At 39.9% G+C, this 19,639-nt stretch overlaps 1 protein-coding gene across 2 annotated transcripts in view; it reads right to left on the minus strand.

Annotated features, from left to right (window-relative positions):
- Positions 1–6,094: 6,094 nt before the first annotated feature.
- LOC145999621 (uncharacterized) overlaps positions 6,095–19,639 on the minus strand; it is a 28,287-nt gene continuing 14,742 nt past the window's right edge. The window contains exons 3-4 of one of the 2 annotated variants that reach the window (XM_083136713.1): positions 10,988–11,448; positions 6,095–6,792 (exon numbers count right to left, since the gene is read on the minus strand). In XM_083136713.1, coding sequence (XP_082992839.1) covers positions 6,111–6,792; positions 10,988–11,448 — 1,143 coding nt within the window. In that variant the 3' untranslated portion in view covers positions 6,095–6,110. Of the gene's footprint in view, positions 6,793–10,386; positions 11,449–19,639 lie in introns of those variants that run through there. The other variant, XM_083136714.1, reaches the window with a different exon arrangement.

The following is a 19,639-nucleotide window of genomic DNA, read 5'->3' on the forward strand; positions in this document are numbered from 1 at the left end:
GGCAGTACTCACTACATCTATTCTTATTACACAACTTTGATTTTCCCTACACACTACACTTTCCATTACATTCCGTATAGGTGTTAAATAGCAGTTCTGGTTGTTTTAACTGTTCCCACTTAAACTAACACTTAGTCCTCTTCTTTATCCCGTCTCTGTGCAGCACTTCTTTCCCCCCTAACTGTTTGTAAATATACCCCCCCCTTTTTTCCAATATTCCATGTTCCTTTGTACTACTATTGATTTGAAGACACTTTCCAAGCTTATGTTACGTATCTTCTCCTCCTGCAGAACACGCGTGCCCTGACATAAGAATAAATGTTCTGGCGCATCATCACCATTGCATAATATGCATTATTATCTCCCTTCCTCATATTTTACTGTATTGTGTCTCCATCCTCCCTGCCTCATACATGCCAACCCCTTTCTTGCCAGCATGGTCACCTTCTTGATGTACGCGGTGCCCTTCTTTGAAGCTCGAGCGATCTCTTAGTTTCACATGTCACTATTATTTCCTGCCTATCTATATCCTCTAATATTTGTTTTAACAAATTGCAATGTCTCCTGGTCGACATGTTCCCCCTCCCAGATCCATCCTAATCCAACTTTTTATAATTTGCCTCTGATCTCTTTTACCCATGTTCCCATTTCCTTCCCTTGCACCTGTTGCTCAAGGAGTGTACATTAGAAGATCAGTGTCCTGTTGTGCATCTTTTGTGGACAGGAGGACTTCCTGCAAAGGATTTTAGGAAATGTTTTCCCATTTATGGTGAGAAGTGTTTGTCATGTAAAGTGGTGCACAACTGGGTTGAAAAGTCACCAGGATGGTCAAATGTTTTGCAGATGATCATAATGTTGAACATGAGGTGCAACTATGGCTGGGGCAGCAGCCCAAAGACTTTAATGCAAAAGGTTTGAGGGAACTGATTAAGAAATGGGATAAGAGTATCAATGTTGGTGGAGATTATGTTGAAAAATAAAAATGGTTTTCAAGTCAGTATCTCACTTAGACCTTTCTTAAAATATATATGTTTCTGACTGACTTACCTTCATATTAAAGAACAGATATTTGAAGCTTTGCAATGAGGTACATTCGACTTTTTACCTCCCATTGAGTACAATTTTATAATCATGTGAACTAAAGGGTCTACCAATTTGAACGTCAGAACTTTGAAAGAGTGTTATGGCAACACTGGCTGGAATGACGAGATGGAACTGTGACATCTGTGTGCAATAGTCTGTGGCAAGTTATCATGGAGAGATACACAATGCAAAGAAACTATTCAAATTTATTTTCAAAATTCGTATTCAGTTCGACAGACATTTCGTGCATTGAGAGGAATTTCATCATATTTTCCGATGAAGCACATTTTTTCTTCATGGCTACATTAACAAACAAAACTGTAGGATTTGGGCAGAAGAAAATCAGCAAATGATTCTGGACGTACCCCTTCATCCTAAGAAAGTGACTGTGTGGTTTTTGGGCCAATGGCGTGATCGGGTCTTATTTTTTTGAGGACGAACATGGAAATCATGTGACTGTCAATGGAATACAGGAATATGGTGGTGCAGTTTTTCTGGCCTAAACTGGCAAATCTTGACATCAACAATGTGTTTTTCCAACAGGACGGTGCAACTTGCCACACAGCTTGCAAAACAATGCAATTATTGCAAGAAAAGTTCCCCAGATGAGTTCTGTCCAGAAAGGGTGATGTGAACTGGCCACCAAGATCTTGTGACCTACCCCCCCCCCCCTGGATTATTTCCTATGGGGTTATGTCAAATCTAAGGTCTATGAGACTAAGCCACGCACAGTATGTGACCTGAAACAGAACATCGAACGAATCATTGAGGCTATACAGCTCAATATGTGTGCAGACGTGTTGGAAAATTGGACATTCACAACCCATTCCACCCACCAAAGCAGAGGAGGACATTTGAAAGACATATTGTTTGAAACATAATGCCATTGTTTGCTCTTCAAAATAAAAAAATACGTCATTATCACTTGTGGTTTTCATTCTATCTAATTTTAAAGATCTGATATTCAAATTGGTAGACCCTATAGCTCAAAATTCCTTAACATGGACAGTAGACTTTTTATCACCTCTGGGATGGTCATAGTATCTACCTTAGTATAAAGATTTTTGGTGCTACGTCATCCCCGGCTAGGAGTATGAGAACTCTTTTACAGGTCTTGCTGGGTTTAAGCAACAGTCTTAATATCGCATAATTAACGTTTTATTAACAGTAATTCATTTAACTAGCAACTAGTTAACAACACACATTTAAAAGACACTTTCACGAAGCTACTTAGTTTACACAAACCTTACAGAGGGCAATCTTTCAATTAAATTCCAGCAGATTATAAGCCGTAAAATAGTCACAATATTATCACAAAATAACTGGCAATCACACAAACTTAGACTTACATTAAAGTCATCTTTCATGTTTTTTCACATCACCAAAAAACCAGCAAAACCTCAATCTTTTTTCATAGATACCAACTAGCTTATTTGATTTGATTTGATTTGTTGTTTTAAGTCCACTTTATGCACAGTAAGGCTAATTCGGACTGGACCTACAGTTTAAAGTGGGATCCGAACCACTTGTGCCTCCACCGGGTATCGAACCCGGGACCCCTTGATTACAAGGCGACGACGCTACCACTGCACCATCGGGGAGGCTCGTCCAACTCGCTTATTTTTGCGGAGTTGCCAACATATGTGATAACACTAGATATGAAAATACAGGCCCTCCTATGTGTGTGATACACTTACAGAACATGTACATAAATTAAACAATAAATCTTTTGCTATGACGTAACTTGGGTCGTTGCATGGGACAAGTTATAACGTCAAATTTTTATTCTCCACTGATATGTTCTGTCCTGTTTAATTCACTAGCCTTTCCAACAGAGAACAGGAAATGTTTAACTGACCTTGAAACATCTGGCACATGTCATTAAAAAAAGTAAAGTGTTCCCCTGTGCTTAGCACCATGCCATGAAGGTGTTTAGGGGGTGTGGGGGTAACGCCCCACAATTTCTTGATCCGGTCGTGAGTGGGGGTGATGTGATCAGTACTAGGGATGGCCAAACGAATCCGGACCCGGAAAATCCAGATCCGGATCCAAACGGATCCGAAAATTGCGGATCCGGATCCAATAGTTTCGTATCTCAATCCCATTATAATATTACCACACCTTAAAAGGTATTATGATGCTCAATTACAAATAAATTTTTCATTTGTTAGTCCTACAAGATTTTTTTCAAGTGTTGTTCCTAAAATAATTTGCTACTCATCGGCTAACACACTCGTGCACAAAAATAATCTTACTTGTTTAACATAAAATGTCAGAGGTGATTTTGTAAATTCCATTGAAACGAATATATATTCACTCGAATGTATTGGAAACTGGAAACACACATAAATGTGAGACATTCCATTCCAGGATGAAACCTTTACCACATTTAACAAGATAGAAATGTTATACAAAAATTATACAATTGTTCTACAGTTACAGTTTTAAAAATTAAAATAAAACATAATATATGCAGTGTTATATAATAACAAAGTGCAGGACTAACAAGGGAGGTTATCTAAGTGTCCCCCTCCGATTTCCATGAAACTTGGCAGGTGTATAGAGGGGCCCAAAGGAAGAAATACGTGTATTTTTGTTTCGGCTAAAAAAAAAATTGTTTTAGGGGGCAAAACCTGCCTCAAATGTCAAGATGAGGACAAATTGACGTGGGGATCTGACCCCTGTGTCCCCCTCCGATTTCCATGAAACTTGGCAGGTGTATAAAGGGCCCCAAAGGAAGAAATACATGTTTTTTTTTTGTTTCAGCTAAGAAACTGTTTTAGGTGGCAAACCCCTCTCAAATGTCAAAATGAGGACAAATTGAAGTGGGCATTTAACCCCTGTGTCCCCCTCCGATTCTCATGAAACTTGGCAGATGTACAGAGGGGCCCAAAGGAAGACATAAGCGTTTTTTTGCTTCGGCTAAAAAACTGTTTTAGGGGGCAAAACCCACCTCACGTGTCAAGATGAGGACAAATTGACGTGGGGACCTGACCCCTGTGTCCCCCTCCGATTTCCATGAAATTTGGCATGTGTATAGAGGGACCCTATGCTCCCTGTTTCTTCCTATGCCATATTTACATGGTTTTGGGGTCAGATCCCCACTTCAATTTCTCCTCATCTTGACATTTGAGCGGGGGAGTGGGTTGCCACATAAAATCATTTTTTAGCTGAAACACAAAAACATGTACTTCTTCCTTTGGGCCCCTCTATACACCTGCCAAATTTCATGGAAATCGGAGGGGGACACTTAGATAGCCTCCCTTGCAAGTGTATTAAATTACAAATCGCGCACGTGGACTATATATATATATTAGCAGGTAACAATATGTTATAAACACATTCTTACTTTCCAAATAAGCGCTCATGTGGGATGGCTAAACGGATCCGGATCCAAAAAAATTTAGGATCCTGTTCCGAAAGTTCCGGATCTGGATCCAAAAAATTTTTGGATCCGGATCCTAAAGACCTGGCCTTGTCCCTGCAGAAAAAAAGTGGCTCTGGGAGTGCTCAGCCTCAAATCAATGGGTACCTGGAGGCAACCCTGGGATGTAAAGGTGACCTGGACCATGGTGCTGTTCACATCACCTCCAAAATGTCCGAGATCAAGAATGCATGGGGCCTTACCATCACATCCCATAAATGTGCCTTCATGGCAAATTGCTATATGCACAGGGATCTTCACATCACCTTTTTAGGTTTCTACAAGATAAACATTTTTCAAAGTTATAAAATAATTCTTCAAACACATCACATGATTGAAGAATATCTAAATATTTTCACATTTCTTGATACACAGAGCCTCCTCGATGGTGTAGTGATATCATCGTTGCCTTGTAATCAAGGGATACAGGGTTTGATACCCCATGGAGACACACAGGATCTCACTTTAAACTGTAGATCCAGTCCAAATTAGCCTACGTAAGCATAAACATGGACTTAAAACAAAACCCAAACTTTTGACAAACAGTAGCTGTCAATTAGCATGATGTCAACGAATCTGTAATGTATTCTTCAAAGTAGCTGATGTAAATCAAATTACTGAAGTTGTAATTATTAGTACTCATTAGTTATATTGCCAGGTACTGGGATCTAGAAGTGCATGTGAGATACTGAGCTTACTATAAGGGGTGTGATGTATATTCCATCTGATAAAAAAGTGATCTGAGTTATTACGTAATTAATACAAATTTTTACACATTCGAATATAAAATAATGTGTGGATGTTTAAGATTATAAACTGACATTATAAATAAAATAAAGTTTATATAATAGATATTTAGAATATCAAAATGACAATTCTCCAAATTGACAAATAAAAACAGCAACTTATTTTTTTTTAAAGTTTTATTGCTTGCAATGTGATATTTTCCTATACAGTTGCATATATATCTTCTAAATTCACCTATTACATCTAAAGTACCTACAACTACTCAATTTAAATACAGAAAAATTTAGAAAAGAAATATCTGACTTTCGCTATTATAATATTGAGTCACTATGGACATTAATATTTCCCTTTCATGTTACAACTTATGTTGTAAACAGTCAACAGGATTATCTTTGTAAGAAGGCCCATATGTATCGTAAATTTTTCTTTATGGGCAAAATCTCTGGAGCACATAGAAGTATTAAAAGGCTTCTCCTCAGTGTGAATCTTTATAAGAAATTTGGGATCCCATTTCTCTCTAAAACTTGGGTTGCGAATTGAACATGTAGTTCCTCTTCATTGTGAAACTGGATATAATCATTAAGCTTATCTTTTATGGAACTTTCATTGCATTCTCTTCTGTATAAACCCTCATATGTACATTAAGTAAATCTTTCTAAGAATCTTAGTGGCAAATTCAAGAATTAAAAGGTTTCTCTTTTGTCTGAATCATCATGTACTCTTTAAGCTAGGATTTTAAAATAAAATTCTTCTTGTAAATTGAACAACGAAAAGGTTTCTCTTTGGTGTATACCATTGTATGTCTAACAAATGTATTTCTACAGGCAAAATCTTTGTTGCAACCCTCATATGGACATTAAGATTTTGTTTTTGGATGAAATCTTTGTTGCAAAATTGAACAACTGTAAGGTTTCTCTTTTGTGTGTAACTTTGTATGTTCATTAAGTCTATCTTTACGGGTAAAATTTTTGTTGCAAATTAAACAACTAAAAGGTTTCTCTTTTGTGTGTAGCTTTGTATGTTGATTACATCTATCTTTACGGGTAAAATTTTTGTTGCAAATCAAACAACTAAAAGGTTTCTCTTTTGTGTGTAGCTTTGTATGTTGATTAAGTCTATCTTTACGGGTAAAATTTTTGTTGCAAATTAAACAACAAAAAGGTTCCTCTTTCGTGTGTAAACGTATATGTCTAGTAAGTGACCATTTACGAGGGAAATCTTTGTTGCAAATTGAGCATCTAAAAGGTCTCTCTTTTGTGTGAAGATGTCTTATGATATCTCTCCTTTTGGTGAAAACTTTGTTGCAGTTGGAACACACAAACTGCTTCTTTTTATCATCACTGCCATGGTCAAAATCTGCCCCATTTCTGAAGGATTTTTGTGAAGAATGGGTACCCATGTTCACTTGTCCACTGATGCATTTTGTATTATCTTCCTGCTGCTCTTGAATGCTTGACTTGCCTGCATATAATGATGGAAATGGAGGTAACCTTGGCACATTTCGCATCTGTCTTTCCATGAAGTTTTTGTTTAGATATCTGAAAAAGAGTACATTCCAAGTGTAATCTTGCTTCTTCACTAAAGTCTGAAAAGTGTAACCTGATGCTTAATGGCAGAAGGGGATGGAAAAGAAGAAGAAAGTGTAGAAATTTGATAGAATAATGGAAAAGATTATTAGCTGATAACATGCTCATAGCAACTTAAATAAAATTTCAAAGCAGTAAAAAAAAATCATTTAGTTTTGAGCTGAGCATATAGAAAGTTTGAACAAATACAGGGTGCGAACACCCTGTCCCGCACCACAGGCAAAATGGTAAAAATTTATTTTTTTGGTCTTTTGTTGTAGAGAATGATGCTGTCGCAGGACGAACGTGTAGAAATAATACTGCTATGTGGGCATTAAGGTTACTCACATCGAGATGATGTCAGTGAGTTCAACCGATGCCATACCGAACGGCAACCAGTATCCCTCACCACCATGGGACGATTGCTGGAGAAATTCAAAAGGACAGGTTCTGTTGTGGATTTGCCCTGGTCAGGAAGGTCACAAACTAGCGAAGACGTCCGGGAAGCAGTGCTTGCCGAAGTGTATGCCAGTCCAAAGAAGTCTATCCGGCGGACCAGCATGGAGTTGCAAGTTTTCCTCCCCGATCGACCATTCACGATATCCTGAAGAAAGAAAAATTTCATCCAGTCAAGCTGCAATTTTTGCATCGCCTATCAGAAGATGATCCTGACCGCAGACTGGAAATGTGTGCTTGGTTCTTGGAGAAGATGGATGAGGATGCTACATTTCTAAAGTGTGCTGTTTTCCAATGAGGCTAATTTTTATGTCGACGGGAAGGTCAACAAACAGAATCTGCGCTACTGGTCCAAGGATAAACCCCATTGGTACAAACCTCACAGCAGGGGTCTCAGCGAGTTATGTGGTGCAGCATGTGGAATCATCATACCATTGTCCCATACTTATTCGACGAGGTTGTGAATGGCAAAAACTATCTGACAATGTTGGGCGATTGGCTGATACCTGAACTGGACATTATTGGATCGTATCCAGTAAGGTTCATGCACTATGGTGTCCCACAGCACTATGCCCGGATGTATGCGAAGCCACTGGCCCAGATTATGGCCCCCGTGTGCTCAACAATTTGCGATTCCGCCTACAAATGTGTTGAACTCAATGGAGAGCACATTGAACAAATACTGTGATTTTGCCTATGGTGCGGGACTTTTTGGACACCCTGTACTATTGTCATAATAAGGCTTTTAAGGCTTATCCAAAATATGCAATACTGTTTTGAGGTTGATATATCTTTATCTCATAAGAACACTAAATAAGCAGCTTTATTTTCCATTCTGAGGAGTGGTAGCTGTCATAAGCAGCATCTGATTTCCATGTGAGAGACGGGGTAAAGGCAGCAAGGAGCGTGGTGCTGATCACATCACACCCACCTCCGGCCATGATCAAGAAAGTGTGGGGCCCTAACTCCACACCCCATATACACCTTCATGGTAAGGTGCAAAGCACAGGGGAGCACTTTACTTCACTTCACTTTTATTTTCCATACAGCAAGAAACTACCTGTATCTAATTATTAAGTACGCTCATGTCAATATTATTTTTCTATTCACCTTGTAAACTAGTATGGAAAAAGTTGAAGGGCAGTACAAAACAAATACACATTTTTATCATTGTAGAAGTTAAAAACATATATTAACTAAATGACATAAAATGTGTGTAAAAGTGTCTAGTGTAAATGAAAGTAGGTAAAAGTAGGTACCATTGTTGTTGATCATGATGTCAGTGTCAACTGTATTGTGTCACTCAAATCAATGTTCAAAAATGGATTCAAACCTTTGATTCCTACGTCAGCTTCACAGTGTGATATGGAAACCACTAAATCACAAAAACATTTGCCAGACACACTATATCAACAACTACACCCACAGGGTTTTCAAAAGATCCAACTATAATATTGTATGAAGAATTATATTGGCTATAAGTCTGAAATATGCATAGTAATCTAGTACAAGTATGAAGTAATAATAATGAAATGGCAAACTACATTCAGAGAGTAAAATAAAAGAGATTTCTCAGTATTCTTCATGTTTATTTCATACTGTGATATTGAACAATGAATCACAGTTATCTAAAAATATAGATGTATAATTAGGGCTAGCCGTGGTAGCTCATTTGTTAGGGCATCTGACTACTATGAGAAAGACCGGGTTCGATCCCTGGCAGGGGAGAACTGGTATTTTTTTCCACCTGTTCAAGTGGCTCCGGCACCCACTCAGCATCATGTAAAGTGGGTACAGTTGGCAGCCGACGAGAAGAGCGCTGGCAGAAGAGGTGTGACGTACTGCCAGGCGACTCCACTCTTTCACGTGGGGGAGGTGCTCTTCCACCAGAACTCTTCTCGTCAGCTTGACAATGACCCGCCAAGAAGAAAACAAGACTTCCTTCTCCCCGACCACCCCTAAATTCTGCAAATGAACCTGAACCTGACCCTCCCTTTCCCTCTGTGCCCCGTCTCCCTTCATTCAGCGATCTTCTCCTCGGCTGCCGGCTGTACCTGGAGGAAACTCTGGTGGGTAAAGGCAGCCAGGGGCATGGTGCTGATCACATTACCCACCTTCCGCCGCAATCAAGAAAGTGTTGGGCCCCAACTCCACACCCCTATACACCTTCATAGCATGGTGCAAAGCACAGGGGAGCACTTTACCTTTACTTTAATCAGGGCTAGGATTTTAATTCACAAAAAATACCAGAAAATGCTCCATAAAAATGCAATAGTGCCTTAATAAACACACAAAATGTTACAATGCTTTATTACAACAAACTTACAATTTCATTTCACCAGTCTTGCATTTCAATGAAGTACTGAATGACTGCTGATTGTCTCTTAACAAAGAATTGAACAATGAAAAGCTCCTTTCCATCTCTACCAATACTAGTGTAGCATACTTAACTATGTCACCAGCTTGCAAATCCCCTAATAATCCTACAGAAGAAGAATTTTCTTGAAACATATCATTAGCAAGAGAACATTCTATACTAAACCTTTCGTTTTTGTTCAAAACCAACCAGAATCATTTTCTTCGTTGCTTATTTTCAATCAAATTTTTCTAACTCACTTGTCACTTTCTTTCAGTGGGTCTCTTTGTACCAGACGGAAGGATTTAACAGATTTCCTGTAACCAAAGTTGTTGTTCTGAAATTCTGGTACTGGCAAGAAACAAATTTTAAGAAAATAAACGAAAACACTAAGAATGCCTCTTCTCATGTGGGAAAAAAAGCACAATAATGTGTCTAAAATTTGTTTAACATTCCATGAAAACTAAAAATGCAATATCCTGGAAAATTAACAAAAATGCATAAATAAAGCAAGCCTAATGTCAACATTTTTCCAGCCTTGTCCCTGCATGAAGTGGCTCAGGGGTTCACCCAGCACCAAATCAATGGGTATCTGGGGGTAAAGGTTGCCAGAGTATGGTGCTTATCACATCACCTCCAAAATGGCCGAGATTGATAATGTGTGGGGCCCTACTACTACATCCCCATACAACTATAGCACGGTGCTATATGCACAGGGAACTTTAACTTTTTTTACCTTACATAATTAAGTAACCAATAACCTTGTAGTGTTTCAAAATATACATAGCTTTAGCTATTACCATGCAAAAGCTGGAAAATTTATTCAGCAGTGTCTTGGGTTACAGAATCTTAGCACATGATTCAAACTGACACTGACATATTTTCAAAGTTATGATTGCTACAACTCAAATAGTAGGTGTATCAACTATGTTTAAAATATTTATTTTATGTTGCTCCTTTATGTTCATTCAGGGAGATCAAGAGATGCCAAGTGACTTCCATTTTACATTTTTCCACATTATACATTCAATGTTGTCGGTCCCAACACAGCAAAATGTTAAAAAAAAATTCCTTGATATTACATTTTCCCACATTTTAAGTTTTCAGCTTGGTCCCCTGAAAAACATAAAATGGAGGTTCCACTGTATAAAGCTAATATTTGTACATAAAATACACAAAAACATGCACTGCATAGATATACAAAAAAAGAGTTGACGGTGGGTGGGTTAGATTAGGTTAGGCATGATATAATAAATTACATGCATCATTGTAAGTGATACTGATAAGATCCAGTTTTGAACCTTAGTACTGACATGCTTATATTCAATCCTTGTACTAAAATTTTTCTTCACCTACCTTTCTGCAGGATCTGCCACTTCAACTTTCACCTGATCAGGATTCGCTGCACTATTCTTCCTGCCTTCATCATCACTTAAAATTAACACATCATTGTCACTATCCTCAGCAAGAACATTTTGTCCACCAGGAACTTCACGAGGTGTACCTTCAAAATGCATCGGCCCATCATCACTCTTGCTTTCCACTTTACAAACTACAGGCTCTTGCTTGAACTGACTGGACAGTTTGCTGTCAACAGAGGCATCAATGACAGAAGGAACAAGGGATAATACAATTTCAGTCTTGACATATGGTTGATCCGAAGGGCACTCATTTCCCACAGATGTTTGTTCAGAAACTAGTGAATCTACTTTTAGCATTTTAGACTTTTTCATCTGTTTGCGACGAGGGACACTTGCATCAGACAGTGGTGCAACCACAGTTTCTTGACTGTCATGAGACCAAGAAGGAGATGACTTCTGAAATAAAATCATAAGGTATATAAATTTTGTGATATTCTCTTTGCTTTTTTAAAATTAACCTGATCCCAATACTCTTCCTACAGAAACCACTGCTCTAATTATACAGTTTATGGGCCATCAACAAAGCAGAATTGTTTCCAAGTTGCCAAACTTCTTCCATTTAACCCCATTAACTAAGTGTTATGTGTAAACAAATCTTCCCTTTGGTAAGCTGCAGTGGACATGACATAATATTCTGTTTAGTAGCTAACATTAGGCTCTGAGTATCACTACGGAAAGGCATTTGATGATTTTGCATCTTTTTCCTTTTATGAAGGTTGAAAGATTGTTCGAATACAAGGGTTACAGCAACAATTTTTTTCCCACGATAATGCGGGTCAGGCAAAAGATTTAAAATATACAACTTACAATATATGTTAACGTTTAATGTATGAATTTTGAAGAACAGATCTGTATCAGGATACAGAAAAAGACAAAATACGTGCAGTCACAGGTTGTCCTGAACGTTGCATGAGATCCAAGAAAGCTTAGATGAGCGCTCTCGTGTAAAATAATAGTTCTCCTATATGAAGAAATTAGAATGTAGAAATGCATATTAATGTCGTCACAGAGCAAGCTGTCCGTTTTCCCACAATTAATGCATGCTCAGCATGCGTTCAGGAGATGCCTCTGCTACGAACAATGGAAACTATGCCTGCGACGCTGTGTAGCTGCCCACGAGAACTATTTTGAAGGGGGATAACCTTGATTTGTAAAAAGAGTAATATTCATGGTTAATAGAAAATCAGTCTCATTACTTTTCTGCCACACCTCGTATGTATATTAACACAGGCAAAAATCATAAATTGAGAAATGTTAAGAAACAAAAAGCCTACATTTCGTCAACCTCCTATCCACTGTTATGTAAATTGATGAATATCTGTTTCCCAATCCAGGTCATAATGCAAATGTTGAGAGGGTATTTTCATTAATGCCAGCAGTGCTCCAAGTGAAAATTCCTAGCTGGATGGATACTTTGTTGAGTTTGGGGATATGAGAGGTATGCTTCTATGGAACAACACGGAGGCAACACAGTGCCTGGGGGATGCCTATGCAAATTATCCTAACTGGGGAGGGAAGGGGGGTAGTTTATGAAAATTTTCTTAATTGGAAAAATAGAATCTCCCTGCATCGAGAACTGAATGTCAGGACTATGGATTGATGAGAGAAATACATTTCTCATAGTGTCTGTAAAAAATTTAGTACTAGTTCGATATAATTTCAAAGAGTTCGACTGTTCAGAATTTTAGAAGTATATTTTGACTAAACTAGGTGTTTGTAGACCAAATGGCTCCTCTGAGAAGGACGACTGAAAACACATGTACTTAAGAAATTATTAAAAATCATTATTATTTTTCTTTAACTGAAAATGTGTATATTTTACATTATTTGTTAACATGTTCTAGTTATGTGCATTATTTACTGTGAATGATTTGTGTCCTACAGTTGGGATAGCATGTCCTACTGCTAACCCTACACTAGAGGTAAGGTGATCATGTGTTAAAGGTTAATGATCAATGATCACTCAGTGTGTGCGTTACATATACACACTTAGAGTACTGCATCAGACTAGGGATGGCCAAACGGATCCGGATCTGAAAAATCCGGATCCGACAGTTCCGGATCTGAAAGTTCCGGATCTGGATCTGGATCCGAGAGTTCCGGATCTGGATCCGGGTCCGAAAATTCCAGATTTTTTGGATCCGGATCCGAGAGTTTCGTATCTCAATCCCATTATAATATTACCACACCTTAAAAGGTATTATGATCTTTGAATACAAAGAAATTTTTCATTAGTTAGTCCTACAAGAATTTTTTTCAAGTTTTGTTCCTAAAATACTTTGCTACGCATCGGCTAACACACTCGTGCACAAAAATAATCTTACTTGTTTAACATAAAATGTCAGAGGTGATTTTGTAAATGCCATTGAAACGAATATGTATTCATTCGAATGTATTGGAAATGAAAACATACATAAATGTGAGACATTCAATTCCAGGATGTAACCTTTAACACATATAATAAGATAGAAATGTTATACAAAAATTATACAATTGTTCTACAGTTACAGTTTTACAAATTAAAATAAAACATTATAATATATGCAGTGTTATATAATTACAAAGTGTAAGACTAACAAGGGAGGTTATCTAAGTGTCCCCCTCCGATTTCCATGAAACTTGGCAGGCGAATAGTGGGACCCAAAGGAAGAAATACGTCTTTTTTGTTTCAGCTAAAAAACGGTTTTAGGGGGCAAAACCCCCTCAAATGTCAAGATGAGGACAAATTGAAGTGAGGATCTGACCCCTGTGTCCCCCTCCGATTTCAATGATACTTGGCAGGTGTGTGTTATACGGGCCCATAGAAAGAAATACGTGTTTTTTTTTTTGCTTCAGCTAAAAAACTGTTTTAGGGGGCAAAACCCCCTCAAATGTTAAGATGAGGACAAATTGAAGTGAGGATGTGACCCCTGTGTCCCTCCGATTTCCATGAAACTTGGTAGGTCTATAGTGGGGCCCAATGGAAGAAATACGTTTTTTTTGTTTCAGCTGAAAAACGGTTTTAGGGGGCAAAACCCCCTCAAATGTCAAGATGGGGACAAATTTAAGTGTGCATTTGACCTATGTGTCCCCCCCGGATTTTCATGAAACTTGGCAGGTGTATAGTGGGACCCAATGGAAGAAATACGTGTTTTTTTGTTTCAGCTAAAAAACGGTTTTAGGGGGCAAAATCCCCTCAAATGAAAAGATGAGGACAAATTGAAGTAAGGATCTGACCCCTGTGTCCCTCTCCGATTTTCATGAAACTTTGCAGGTGTATAGAGGGGCCCAAAGGAAGAAATACGTGTTTTTTTATTTCAGCTAAAAAACTGTTTTAGGGGGCAACCCCCTCCCCTCAAATGTCAATATGAGGACAAATTTAAGTGTGCGTAAGACCTGTGTCCCCGTCCGATTTCCATGATACTTGGCAGGTGTGTGTATAAACGGGCCCAAATGAAGAAATACGTGTTTTTTTTTTGTTTCGGCTAAAAAACTGTTTTAGTGGGCAACCCCTTCCCCCTCAAATGTCAATATGAGGACAAATTTAAGTGTGCATTTGACCTATGTGTCCCCCTCCGATTTCCATGAAACTTGGCAGGTGTATAGTGGGACTCAATGGAAGAAATACATGTTTTTGGTTTCAGCTAAAAAACGGTTTTAGGGGCAAAACCCACTCAATTGTCAAGATGAGGACAAATTGAAGTGGGGATCTGACCCCTGTGTCCCCCTCCGATTTCCATGAAACTTGGCAGGTGTGTGTATAAATGGACCCAAATGAAGAAATACGTGTTTTTTTTTTTTGTTTGGGCTAAAAATCTGTTCTAGGGGGCAACCTCCCCTCAAGTGTCAAGATGAGGACAAATTGAAGTGGGGATCTGACCCCTGTGTTCCCTTCCGATTTCCATGAAACGTGGTAGGTGTATAGAGTGGCCCAAAGGAAGAAATACGTGTTTTTTTGTTTCAGCTGAAAACTGTTTTAGGGGACAAAATCCCCTCAAATGAAAAGATGAGGACAAATTGAAGTAAGGATCTGACCCCTGTGTCCCTCTCTGATTTTCATGAAACTTTGCAGGTGTATAGAGGGGCCCAAAGGAAGAAATACGTGTTTTTTTGTTTCGGCTAAAAAACTGTTTTAGGGGGCAAAACCCGCCTCAAATATCAAGATGAGTACAAATTGACGTGGGAATCATCTGACCCCTGTGCCCCCTCCGATTTCCATGGAATTTGACAGGTGTATAGAGAGGCCCTATGCCCCCTGTTTCTTCCTATGCCATATTTACGTGGTTTCGGGGTCAGATTCCCACTTCAATTTCTCCTCATCTTGACATTTGAGGGGGGGTGGCCCTCTATACACCTGGCAAGTTTCATGGAGATCGGAGGGGGAGACTTAGACCTCCCTTGTAAGTGTATTAATTAATTACAAATCGCGCATGCGGGTACACACACTATATACAGGGTGTTTCTAAAGGTCGTTTACAACGCTTGGGAGGTGATTCCTCACACGAAAACAAGCAAAAAGTCTAAGTTCCATTTTTACGACTGAGGCTTCGTTTCCGAGATAGGAGCCTCGCAAAAGGTGACAAAGTGATCGTCACACCTAACTGGGACGAATACTATCACAGATAGAGAGGCGGTTCCAAGGGAATCATAAAGGAATCGTATGTGCTCAGTCCGGAAGTCACTATGAAAAGTACACTGCACGCATGCGCAATGGAGTCCTCAAAGGAATTGGGGATTTCCAGCAAGAACAATACATGGAAAGGGTATGTAACGCAGCAAGAAGGACCGTGACAATGAGAAATGCGTTAAAGACAACACATCCCAACCTCAAACATCAAAACATGAGCACCGAACACAAAATCCGAAAAGTTGAGCACGGTTGCATACCCCAGTTACACGCGAGGAATGAACGAATCATGTCATGTGGCATACGAGAGACACATTACTCCACCAGGAGGAGGGAAAGAAAAACACATTATCAGGTGATTGCGACAACGTGTATTTTTACACGCGACAACTACGTAATATCCCCCCCCCCCCGACACACACACACAACAAACAACAAATGCTACAATGTCTTATGCACAGACAGTGCGTGTCACTGTACACCAACTGAAGATGTCATTTTCACCACACAAAGGGGGTGGGGAGCAATACCAAAAGTGTTCGCACGCGATCATTGTGACGTAAAAGAGACCAGTTTTGGAAGCGCTGCACAGGCAAGTCTGGCTCTCGTAGTCTACGTTTGACCTTCATGACTGCTGTTCCCGCGAGAGGAGCTCGAAGGGTTGGTTCTCTCCGGCAGTCGTTCCAGTCGTGTTGCAGGTGCTGGGATATGATCAGCAGTTCGCTCTAGGTTGTCATACGCATTGAAGAGTACTAGTATGTTGTATTGAAAGAAGTTGACGTGGTGGAGTGGACAAGTCAAGTATCGCAACAATTGGTCTGTGGTGTTCGTACGGTGATACGGCCAATTTGTGCAGTGTGCCAGTGTTAAACAAAAACAATACTTTGCAGTTCCAGCTCCCTATTACACAGATGGCTGCGTATACGACCCAGCAGCTAGCAGACATGCATCTCATGTATGGCGAGGCACGTGGTAATAGCCGCGAGGCAAGGCGTCTTTATGGAGAACGCTTTCCACATAGACCTTTACCGTCTCACACCTTCTTTCAGGTAGTGGACAATCGACTGCGTGAAACAGGGTCAGTGTTACCACCGCGGCAAGACGTTGGAAGACCCCGAAGTGTACGCACACATCAGTTTGCAGAAGATGTGTTAACAGCGGTCGCAGAACATCCTGGAACTAGTACGCGCGTGCTCGCTCGGGCACGAAACACGTCTCATGTGAATGTTTGGCGAGTGTTGTCAGAGGAAGGAATGCACCCTTTTCAACTGCAAAAAGTACAAGAACTGTTACCTCGTGACTTTCGCCCTCGTATGGAGTTTTGCCAATGGTTGTTGCATCATCTGGACACAAACTCTCACTTCGGGGCAAACGTATTGTGGACAGATGAAGCCATTTTCACCAGGATTCATGTCTTCAATAGTAGAAACAGTCATGTATGGGACTTTGACAACCCACATGCACTTTTTGTGGCCCATCACCAGCACAGGTTTTCAGTGAATGTGTTGTGCGGGATAGTACATGATCATTTAATTGGACCATACATTCTCCCTGTTCGCCTGAATGGTCGCACGTATCATGCATTTCTTAGTGACGTTCTGCCTGAACTGTTGGAGACCGTACCTTTGGCACTGCGGCAAGAAATGTGGTACCAACACGATGGTGCACCAGCTCATATCGATTGTAATGTACGACATTTCCTGCATGACGTGTTTCGCAATAGGTTCATTGGTAGGGATGAGCCTGTGCCTTGGCCACCGAGGTTGCCAGATCTCAACCCTCTCGATTTTTCTTCTGGGGATAAATGAAAACCTGTCGCATCAGCTGAGGACCTCGTTGTCGCATCAACGTCGCCGCCGCGACGGTAGCAGATACATCTGGCTTGTTTGCTCGTACTCGACAATCCTTGAAATGTCGCTGTCATCTCTGCGTAGAAGTGAATGGCAGACATTTTGAAAACCGTCTGTGATTATTGCACTCGGCAAATCTCAGTGAGAACACTCTTGGTATTGCTCCCCACCCCCTTTGTGTGGTGAAAGTGACATCTTCAGTTGGTGTACAGTGACACGGACTGTCTGTGCGTAAGATATTGTAGCATTTGTTGTTTGTTGTGTGTGTGTGTGGGGGGGGATATTACGTAATTGTCGCGTGTAAAAATACACGTTGTCGCAATCACCTGATAATGTGTTTTTCTTTCCCTCCTCCTGGTGGAGTAATGTGTCTCTCGTATGCCACATGACATGATTCGTTCATTCCTCGCGTGTAACTGGGGTATGCAACCGTGCTCAACTTTTCGGATTTTGTGTTCGGTGCTCATGTTTTGATGTTTGAGGTTGGGATGTGTTGTCTTTAACGCATTTCTCATTGTCACGGTCCTTCTTGCTGCGTTACATACCCTTTCCATGTATTGTTCTTGCTGGAAATCCCCAATTCCTTTGAGGACTCCATTGCGCATGCGTGCAGTGAACTTTTCATAGTGACTTCCGGACTGAGCACATACGATTCCTTTATGATTCCCTTGGAACCGCCTCTCTATCTGTTATAGTATTCGTCCAAGTCAGGTGTGACGTTCACTTTGTCACCTTTTGCGAGGCTCCTATCTCGGAAACGAAGCCTCAGTCGTAAAAATGGAACTTAGACTTTTTGCTTGTTTTCGTGTGAGGAATCACCTCCCAAGCGTTGTAAACGACCTTTAGAAACACCCTGTATATATGTGTATGTATGTATATTATACCGGGTGTCATTTTAATGGCGCCCACGGACCACAGATTCATATAGAGGACATCAAAACAACAACTTTTCTCGGTAACATTTTTCTCGTTGGTGCGTCGATTCGACGCTACAGCCGTTCAAAAAAGACCGTTTTGCCGCCTGGATGCTGGCAACCCAACACAACATTTGATCGTACCTGTGACGTCATATCCTGCGGCGAAATAGCACACGGCAGGGTTGCAAGGAACACACAAATTTTGTAAAAAATGACTAACTACCAACCACATTATTAGCTGTAAAACGAAGCGAGAAACGCGTTCAGCAGACCGAACATCATAGCCTACCAGCCAGAAGATCAGCAGTCATCTCAGGGGAAGGGGGAAGTGAACCAACGATATGAGAAATGGTAAAAAACGTATTCAAAATGAAATGTTAATGTCGGATTTTGTCTCAGCCTACATCTCAAATATCAACAACAATACATTTTATTTGACTTACAGCTTACACGTGGCTGTTTACGCCCAACTACATGTCAAATATTTGCAAATCTCGTTGCAAGGTTGATATCTACAGGTTTGTGTCCAGATGCCTTGTGGTAATTTTGTGCTGATAACGGAAGTATTCGAGGTTCACGTTGTTACATTATGGCTAAAACAAGTACAACCACAGTAACGATCTAATGATGAATCAGTACCGAATGTACTGCCCTGTTCACATTTGCAAACTATTACATGTGTATCCGGTGCATATATAAACACACAGTCGTCTTAGAGTTTGTATTACTACTACTTATATCCCTGTATTTTCAATCATTTTTGCCACTTGCCTCATAATGCTCTGAATGTACATTATATTATCTGTTGCTTACCTTTGGAATTTTGAGTTCTTTCATTTCTATTTTGTCATCTGTTCAGTGTGTCACAGACAACTAGTATCAGATAAACGAAGTGGATAGACTAAATTGTAGATGCCAACTTCGTAACTAGATTTGCAAATATTTGACATGTAAGCTGAGACAAAATTCGATATGACCACTACCACTTGAATTCTATTTTCTTTCTACTATTTTTCGTATCGTTTGTTTACCTCCTGTTAGGTTACAGAACGTGTTTTCTAGTTTTGTGTTACGGTACATAATTTGGCTATGTCATTTTTCGCGGAGTATGTGTGTTCCTGGCAACCCTGGAACGCATCGTTTCACGACGGGATATGACGTCACAAATGCAATCAAATGTTTTGTGTGGTTGCCAGCATTCAGGCAGCAAAACG

This window comes from Lepisma saccharinum, chromosome 15 (assembly GCF_977018435.1).
Source record: "Lepisma saccharinum chromosome 15, izLepSacc3.1, whole genome shotgun sequence".
In the NCBI taxonomy this organism is placed as follows: Eukaryota; Metazoa; Arthropoda; class Insecta; order Zygentoma; family Lepismatidae; genus Lepisma; species Lepisma saccharinum.